This window comes from Pundamilia nyererei, unplaced genomic scaffold (genome assembly GCF_000239375.1).
Source record: "Pundamilia nyererei isolate P.nyererei 1_Seehausen unplaced genomic scaffold, PunNye1.0 scaffold00236, whole genome shotgun sequence".
Classification (NCBI taxonomy): Eukaryota; Metazoa; Chordata; class Actinopteri; order Cichliformes; family Cichlidae; genus Pundamilia; species Pundamilia nyererei.
The window spans coordinates 774,083-783,452 of NW_005187637.1; the positions used below are offsets into that span (position 1 = coordinate 774,083).

A 9,370-nucleotide genomic window follows, 5' to 3' on the forward strand; every position below is an offset into this window, starting at 1 on the left:
TAATGAGTTTTTTGGGTTCATTGAGAACATGGTTGTTGTTCAATAATAAAATTATTCCTCAAAAATACAACTTGCCTAATAATTCTGCACTCCCTGTATTAACTCTGGATCAGCGTAAGAATCACAGTTTCAGGATACATTTACGCACTGTTTCATTGTACGTATTGTCTCACTGTTTTCAGGTTTGGTTCAGAAAGCAAAGAAAGCCAAAGATAAACTGCTGAAGAGGGATGGGGACGACAGACCGGATACTGGCAGTTATGAATCCTTCTACTATGGTGGAGTGGACCCATACATGTGGGAGCCTCAGGAATTGGGTGAGACTGCAAAAACTGTCATCTGTAGCACTGCTAACCAACAATATTTGTTAATGCAAGACACTAAAAAAAATATTTTTCTTTTGCTTTTTAGGAGTAACCAGAAGTCATCTGGACTTGTTTAAAAAGCACCGGGCAGCCAGGATAGATCATTATGTCATTGAGGTCAACAAGCTCATCATTAGACTGGAAAAGGTTTGCTTACATTACCTCATTCAGACAATTTATTTTCTTCTGTTGCTGGAAATAAATTTGCAGCTCATTTACCATAAACTATGATGTTTTAGCTGACATCATTTGACAGAGCCAACTCAGATGCTGCTAAGATCAGAGGTTAGAGTTTTCATTATAACTCTGAATATTCTTTACATATGTAACTGTGCTTCATAAAATATTTTAAATAATAAAAATGTATCCCTCTTTGTAGCCATTGAGAAGTCCGTAGTGTCATGGGTGAATGATTCAGACGTACCGTTTTGTCCCGACTGCGGAAACAAGTTCAACATACGTAACAGACGGCATCACTGTCGCCTCTGCGGGTCCATCATGTGTAGGAAGTGCATGGAGTTTGTTCCCTTACCCCTGGCCCGTAAGCATGAACAAATACTTGGGAAATACAGAAAACTGTCAGATCTCAAAAGTCTCTCTATAAGTGTCATAATGCTGCATGTCTTTTTTATTTAACCTTCAACAGAGAAGCTTATCGCTGGGACTCGAGAAGCACTGTGTGTACCCGGAAGTCCCAGTCAGTCCCAGTCTCCACCAGCGGGAGGTGGCAGCAGCGGGATGGGCTCTAGGAGAGGCAGCATCAGCAGTTTGAGCAGTGTAACCTCCATGCTGGAAGAAAAGGATGACGAGAAGATTCGCTGCTGTCACCACTGCATGGACACACTTCTGAAGAGACAGCAGAAGTTAGAAGAGAAGGACCATGTGCCAGATATAGTGAAACTTTATGAGGTTAGTTTATCACTTTAATTCCTAATGTGAAGATCAGGTTCTTTATCTGTTCCCATTTGCATTGCGGTCGATTCTAAGAATTGTTTTGCAACCTCTCGAGTTTGCTTTGTTCTATCCTTCCTGTCATTTAATGTGTTTCTTGTGGAGCTTCCTGTTGTTTACTTGCTTTGAATTTGTCTTCCTGACAGAGGCTGAGGATGTGCATGGAGAAGGTGGATGAAAAGGCTCCAGAGTATATCCGAATGGCTGAGTCTCTCAAGTAAGCCACATTTAAAAAGTACTTCTTCATACTTTCTTATAACAGCTGCTTATTTTTCAGTTTGGAGAAATGGTTTTAGTACTTGCTGTCATCTGTACACTTTTATAGTGCTGGAGAAACCACTTACAATCTTGACACTGCTGGTGGGTTAAGACTGGAAGTCCAGAAATACTATGAACTCATCGATGCTCTGAGGTATATGGCAGTCATGACTGGCAGCTTCAAAATGAAACTTTTGTCGTGTTTGCCAACTATGCCATTATTAAAGATTAAATTGGCTTCTTTTCTTTTTAGTAAGAAGATCTTAACACTAGGACTGAAGGATGATCCACAACCACATCCGAAGGTGCTCCAGCTACAGAAAATGATCCGTTATACCGCCACGCTGTTTGTCCAGGTCAGGACAACTTCCACTCATACATTAAAACACAATTTGATTTGATTTGATATACCTTTATTAGTCCCACAAGGGGAAATTTCAAGGATGGATGAAGAAACACAATTTTTCTTCATCCATCCTTGTAATGAAATTCTGGAGGAATGACCACTTTCCTGTACTTCAGCCAGCAGCTAAACTGCAGGAAAATTAATTAACTGCTGGCTTATAATAAAATTTGAAATAATGAGGTCAAAGAATGTAGAAGTGATCTCTATGAGCACAAAAGCTCCGTCTTCAGGCTGCTCTAAACACAGTTCCTCTTGGCTCTATATTATGCTTAGTTTGATTATCTCTCATGTGGTCAAAGTGGGCATAGAAGACCCAACCATCTTCTGCTCAAACCTTCTGTTTGAATGAGTAAACCAATCAGAAGAAAGTTGGCCTGAAGGGGGGTGGAGCTAAAATCAGAAATGATTTAACTGTATCAGTGTTTTTACTGTAATCTTAAAGGGATAGTCCATATAAAATCAGTTCATGACCTGTAGCACATTTTGCCTATTGCCATGTTCTTATCAGTATTACTTTACAGGAGTTCACTGATAATGAGCGACCTGCCAAGTCTGTAAAATCTGTTTCTGCTTCAGTCATCATATTGTATGTTGAGCTGATGAAAGTCTGCTGTTGTAAACAAAGCTTTTCATTGAGAGAAAAATGTATAATGTGTATAACCCATAATGTGTTGTACCACAAATATAATATGCTATATGTGCTGTAATGTTGTCTGGGGCTGAAATTTTTAAGAGCAGCATGTTTCCGTTTATCATTGCATTACAGTACATTTACACATTGTTTCTGCAACATATCTTCATCCTGGAATTCTTTATTTGTATGAATCTGCCCATTCTTTGTGTCTTCTGTTTCAGGAGAAGCTGTTAGGTCTGATGTCTTTACCCACTAAGGACAAATATGAAGAGCTGAAAGAAAAGAGGAAACAGGAACAAGAGAAGAGACTGCAACAAGAAAGACTGGTACGATTGTGTTCCTGTATGTTGTTACTATTATTTTTTTCCGCTGGACAGATGTGGCTAAATGTGTTAACCTTCATGTGATTCCTGCTCAACAGGCAGCACAGGAGGCTCTGAAGAGGAGGCAGGAGAGACAGGAAAGAAGCCGTCCACCTGTGAATGCCAATGGAGAGCTGCCACAGGCCCCCAGAGAGCCACGAATTACCAAAGCTGGTGGTTGGCTTCCCTCCGCGGACTCCGTCCACACACGTGGCGAACTGGAAGACCCCCTTCTGCAGCAGATCGAGAACATTCAGTCATTCCTTCGTCAAGCTCGGGAGGCTCAGAGAACAGACGAAGTAGCCATGTTAGAGGAGAACTTGCGCCAGCTGCAGGATGAGTATGACCAGCAGCAGACCAGTATTGCTCTTGCTCTCTCAGAAAAGCTTGCTCAAGAGGAGAGTTTGCAGCAGGGGGAGCTGCATCGCTTGAAGACCTGGGAAAGGGAGGAGAAAGAGCAATGGAGCTCCGCTGTAAACTCCTCCAAGCCATCCTATAAATGGGAGCGGTCTCTAGATATCACTCCAACTGGAGGTCACCAGGGAGAGGAGGACACACCAGCAGAGGAGCTGACTCCTAAGGCAGAAAGAAGTCCTCCGTCTTTTAGAGCATTCCCTGCTCTCACAAGCCAGGAGGAGTCTCCCCCAAGGTTGAGAAGCTTAGGAGGCCATGTAACGCCTCCTGGCGGTGAAGGCCAGAATAACACCTCCCTTAACCCCTTTGAAGAGGATGATTCCACACCCACCGAAGATGATCCATCCAATCCGTTCTTTGAGGACATCAAGAAGGACCACAAAGAGGTAACCAACGGAAAGAAAGAATACAACCCCTTTGATGAAGATGAAGATGCAGAGGAGGACAAACAGGCTGAGACTGTTTCACGCAACCCCTTTGAGGATGATGACACAGATGAAGGTAACCCATTCCTAGAGGCTTCAGGAAATTCTCCAGAAGTCTCGACTAACCCATTTGACGGGGATGACAAAGATGAGGTCTTGCCGGATGTGGACATGATAGAGGAGGAGCTGCTGCTACAGCAGATAGACAACATTAGGGCCTACATCTTTGATGCAAAGCTCAGCGGGCGTCTCGATGAGGTTGACCTTCTGACACAGAACCTAAAAGAGCTACAGAAAACCCTCCAGGAGCAGAAGAATAAGAATAAGAAGCACTGACACATTTCCCTCAAAATCCTCCTGATCACCTGCTACTTACCAAGTCCCACAAGGTTAGCTCACTTAATGCGACTTCTGAGCCCACAGAATTTAATTTGTGTGAGGTCTGCTGTATCACAAATGAAGTTCATGCCACAACAAAAATACAAGACTTCAGTAGTCATTTCCTGAATTTCCAAACATCTTCTTAGGCTTCCTTGCCTGTTTAGGTCAAGGGCTCAAATCTAATGCACATGTACAATTTTAGAGCACTGTGAGTAAAAGTGAATTTGTTTAGGCATGTCTGCAGCTATTTGACCAGCTGTAAAAATGCAAACATGAACAAATGAAGATAAAACAATGTCACTTTTAACAAATGTTAAATGAGACAGTCAGATGGTTCTTCAGTAGAAGCTCTGAACAAAGTCAAAACGCTGCCATGGCTGCAAAGCTATAAAGATGAGCTCACACATCCTATCATAGCACTGCACTCCTATAGCACTGGCAGACCTGTGATGACCCCCCCCCCCAAGATCAAAAAAAGATACTACAGAAACACAGTGCTTCTTCTACCTTATTAAAACCTGCTGCCTACATGAAGCACAGTTCAACTTGAGATTTGGGTTTGTAGTTGGTAACTGACTACAGTTTTTTCAGAAACTACTCCGCTCTCTCTGGAGAAATGGCTTTAAATGTCTTAAATTTGCAGACTTTAATGTGTAAAATCTGTTTCATTGATGTTTGAAGTCTTGTATTGGTGCTTCATTCTGTAGTAATTGTACTTCCTGCTTTTCATTTATCCCTTAGCAAAGAGCTAAAGCGCACATTATTTTACATCCAACTTTCCCACAAATAACTCAGTCCAAATGACCATGTTATTATCAAACAAGAAGTGGAATTTAACACTTACTACAAAATTTGGGGAGCCCAGTGTTTGAAGGAAAGAGATTATTTGACAAAGTTGTTATTAGTGTTTGAATTATAATTTTAGTCAATATGCCTGGACCAATTAGATTTGTAAGAGTAGTTAAAGATGCATTGCACAGAATTAAACCATGTATGTGGCCTGCCACTAAAAAAAAGTGTAGCTTAATGTTACACTGACTAGCAAACGTTTTAATTACAATTGTAGCAGTCAGCCAGTTAATTAACTCTTAAACTAAATGAAGGTGTCAAACCCGACTTTTTCATTTCCAAAATCTTCAGTTTATTGCACCTGCTATGTCATCCAATAAATATGCTGCATCTTATATAACAGGGAGCCAAAAAAAGGCTTCCTCAACCTGATGTTTTTTTGTTTTTGTTACAGTACAGGAATTTTGGCTGCACGTGTGTGTTGTTCAGCTGGTAGCCCGGCATGTCAGACATCACAGCTAAGATCTGTATGTTCGGCTTGTTATCTGATCACTAATTTCACCTGAAATGTCCATTCAGAGTTCATCCAACCAGTTCACCCAGCAGGTACGAAACACTATTTGCCAAGGGACACTGTAGGCATAAAACATCTAAAATTCACTGAAGTTCCATTGTGTAAGGAAGTCATTCATATTTGTTAAGTCTAAATAAATTCTTAGGTTAATTTCTTTTTCTTGGTCAAACATATATTAACACTACATGAATGCCAGCAAGTATTATCACCTTGAGTGCTGCTCTGCCGGTCCTAACATGACTCTCTTTTTGTGCTTTCAGTCTCCTCGTAGAGTTTTTTGTGTTTGTAACATCTGCAGAAAATTTTTAGCAAAGCACGTGACCACCCTTAATGTTTTGACAGCGTGAATAACACAAGGAGATTCATTAATATTAATTGCTGATCTTTATCTTTGAAAGTAATTTAACATCTCTGCATTTAAATGAAAATATTTGAAATGGACACAGCGATTTAGAAATGTTAGGAAATTCCATCTCAGCACTAATAAAACTGTCTGCAGTAAAATGTGATTGCATTTTGGTTTTGTTTTTCCACTTTTCATGTGAGCATTGATGGTGAATACTTACATAGTGTGAACAAAATAGGCTGGTTAGTAAAGCTACATGAGAAAAATGGGTTTTATTTAAATGCTCACATCAGTCAGCCCATATACATCCATGCGAAGTCTTCAACAGGTCTCACTGTGACAGATGATTGGTTCCTCCTGCTTCACAGTTGAGTGCCAGTCCTTTCATATAGTTATATAAACACCAAATGAAGCCACATAATCCCGTAATATTGTTCTGTAAATCTACAAAAGTCCACTGTCCTTCTCAGACTCTACTCCTGTGACGCTGCCATCTGGGCCTTGTATTTGCCCGTCATCTCTTTAGGCAGCGGAGTGGTGCCAGGACATGGCACCTGGCCCTCCACTTCACAGATGCACTCCCTCAGACAGTACTTCTTTGGCCCAAAGTTGGCGGGGTTGGAGGCTTGCATCTTAGCCAGAGCTTCAGCTTGTAGCACCTCTCTGTGGAGAGAGTTGAGTAAAATAAATATATGAACAGATCACCTGGTCTTCGCTGGAGAAGAGTTTTTACACAGAGGACATTTGACACTGCACAGTAGTAAATGGTAAAACTAAAAATTGAGGAGTCCATCTTGCGGAAATCTCATTTCTACTCTTTAGAAGTTCCTTTGACAGCAGTGACAGCTTTGGGGTTTCTTATGCACACCTGGATTTGGGCAGTTTACTTGATTTTTCTTGTTAAATCCTTTCAATCTTTGTCAGATTAGATGGGAAGCATCTGAACTGCCACCATCAGGACTCCGCAGATGGTCTGTGGGCTCTCTGTGGACAACTCTTTGACTCACCAGTTTTATCACAGATTTCTGCAGAATTCAGATCTCATTTCACTCTTTTTTTTAATCCTAACATGCAGTGTGAACTGTGGGACCCTAAATATGCAGGTATGTGCCTTTATGAACAATGTCTAATCCATTCAAAGAAATCTACACACACCAAGGATAATTACAGACCACAAGATGTGCCTGATTCATTTTGGAGGTACAAACATAGATCCCTCGCAGTCACAGAGGTTGTCCTCTTATAGACATTAGAAAGGAAAAATAAATACATTTTTCTTTACAGAGTATTGATTTGTTGTAAGCCTACAGGGAAAAATATCAATTGTATATAATTAAAGTTAATTCTGAAACACTATAAAATAGCTCAAAAGTAAACAAACCTAAATATATTCTGATGTGAGCGTATGCAGACATCCAGAGGTGTGCTCGAATAGCCTATTTATCTTAAAAAGGTTACTAACTAAGGCAAATAACCTGGAATTATCTGCATGGCAGCCATAATAAGATCTGGTTGACTTTTCTAAATACAAAGGAAAAGTGCTTAAGTGCTTCCTTTATTACCTCCTTTAGGAGAGGATACACTGGATCGGAAGGAAGTGACAGGTCACCATTAAATGCTAATGAACAGTGATTCTATTTCATGTTGTAACCTGATGATATGTTTTGAACCTTTAATGAAAGGTAATGTTAAACCCACAGGTGAATTATGAACATTATGCTGCTGTAATAAGATCTGCTTCTGACCGAGGTAAAAAGAATTTACATATAAAAGAAAGTCTAGATGATCAAAGTGCATTTATGGTTCACCACAGTTCTATTAGCGTCACATCCATCATTCATTATGAATTCATGTTTATATCCAGGTGTATGTTTTTCTTTGAAATTCCAACTTTAGTATGTAATCATATTTTTTACTGTTGGTTCTCGTATTAGCTGTGTGAAACGACACGATAGGAACACAGGATGAAGTAAGATGCTCATTTTGTAGTCCGTCTTCTGGACTTTAGTTTTAACAGGCAGACATCACAGTGTTAATTCAGACAGATCATCTAAGCAACGTGGTTCATAACTTCTTAGAAATCCTCCTCAGTGGTTTGCCACTGAGTTAAGAAAAGTTATGGAAGGTATTTTTTCAAACTATTTGTTTCTGTTTCATAAAAGACGATTCACACTTTTAAAAAATCCTTGTATATCTTACTCTGATTTGCCCAAAATCTTCTTAACATGTTGAGCAATCCGTTTGTGGTCCTTCCCCTCCACATCCACCATTACTTGTTCCCCGTCGTCTGGACAAAAACACAAAAGAAGATCAATCTAAGCCCAGTTTAATTTCTCCAGTATTTCGTATCAACACTACACAACAACACGTAAAGCTACACACCCAGGTAGAACTTCAGGAAGGATGACGGCGTCATGTTTTTGAACATCATAATTTGGACCCACGGGTTTTTGTACTGAATCTGAGGAATATTGAAGAACACAAACTTTCTGCAAAACACAGAGAGAGAAGACAATTTAGCTTCATTTAGATCATTACAGTTGTTATAGCTTTCTGCATTTAAAAAAAGGCAATCATGCTGTTTTTTTGTTTTTTAAGTGTTTCTGGAAAACCTTCTGTATATAGTAAACTTCTGAGAAGTAAACATAAGCACAAAGTTGAATTAATGCAAAATCAACTGAAAACTATTGTGATAAAAGATTAAAGTAAAATTATCCAAAACTTGTGTTTTCTTTTAGGAAACTTTGAAGAATCTTGGATTTATTCTGCGACCTGGATATTTCCTTCAGTGCACATATTAAACAAATATGTAAGACTGCTGTCTTGCATTTAAACAATACCTCTAAAGTTAAAAACGTCCTCTCTCAAAGTAATGCTGAAAAAGTAGTTCATGCATTCTAAGCTCAACTATCGTAATTCGTTATTATGGAGTTGTCCTAAAGCAGGGGTGTCTAACTCCAGGCCTCAAGAGCCAGTGTACTTCAGGTTTTAGATGTGTCCTTGATCCAACACAGCTGATTTAAGTGACTTAATTACCTCCTCAACATGTCTTGAAGTTCTCCAGAGGCCTGGTAATGAACAAATCATTTGATTCAGGTGTGCTGACCCAGGGTGAGATCTAAAACCTACATGACACCAGCCCTTGAGGCAACTGTTGTTGTGACTGAATTGAATTGCGTCTTTTATTTTGACAGCGATTGCACACCTGTGGACCACTTATGTGCAGCCCTGTTTATAGTTTCCTGTGCATTTCAAACATTGTCCTTTCTGATGTTTTTTTTAAAATATCTAAAGTAACATGGCTGCTATGAGGCCAGCTAGGATCCCTGTGGCCCTACAAATGATCCAGGATGGATGGGATGAAGAGCCCATCGGAGGCATTGACTCAGAATCTGACATCTCAGATATAGAGGACCCAGACTACTGTCCCCCCCACTGAACAAGGCCAGTCAGACACAGAGGAGT

At 40.0% G+C, this 9,370-nt stretch overlaps 2 protein-coding genes across 3 annotated transcripts in view; one reads left to right on the forward strand and one right to left on the reverse strand.

Annotated features, from left to right (window-relative positions):
* rbsn (rabenosyn, RAB effector) overlaps window positions 1–6,068 on the forward strand; it is a 10,167-nt gene extending 4,099 nt beyond the window's left edge. For both annotated transcript variants that reach the window (XM_005749099.1, XM_005749100.1), the window contains exons 3-12: window positions 183–317; window positions 412–512; window positions 605–650; window positions 745–906; window positions 1,012–1,274; window positions 1,463–1,533; window positions 1,642–1,728; window positions 1,828–1,930; window positions 2,836–2,940; window positions 3,036–6,068. In XM_005749099.1, the coding sequence (XP_005749156.1) occupies window positions 183–317; window positions 412–512; window positions 605–650; window positions 745–906; window positions 1,012–1,274; window positions 1,463–1,533; window positions 1,642–1,728; window positions 1,828–1,930; window positions 2,836–2,940; window positions 3,036–4,151 (2,189 nt within the window). In that variant the 3' untranslated portion in view covers window positions 4,152–6,068. The remainder of the gene's footprint in view (window positions 1–182; window positions 318–411; window positions 513–604; window positions 651–744; window positions 907–1,011; window positions 1,275–1,462; window positions 1,534–1,641; window positions 1,729–1,827; window positions 1,931–2,835; window positions 2,941–3,035) is intronic.
* A 90-nt stretch (window positions 6,069–6,158) lies between these two features.
* mrps25 (mitochondrial ribosomal protein S25) overlaps window positions 6,159–9,370 on the reverse strand; it is a 4,554-nt gene continuing 1,342 nt past the window's right edge. Inside the window, exons 2-4 of the mRNA XM_005749101.1 lie at window positions 8,288–8,394; window positions 8,105–8,192; window positions 6,159–6,568 (exon numbers count right to left, since the gene is read on the reverse strand). Coding sequence (XP_005749158.1) covers window positions 6,379–6,568; window positions 8,105–8,192; window positions 8,288–8,394 — 385 coding nt within the window. The 3' untranslated portion in view covers window positions 6,159–6,378. The remainder of the gene's footprint in view (window positions 6,569–8,104; window positions 8,193–8,287; window positions 8,395–9,370) is intronic.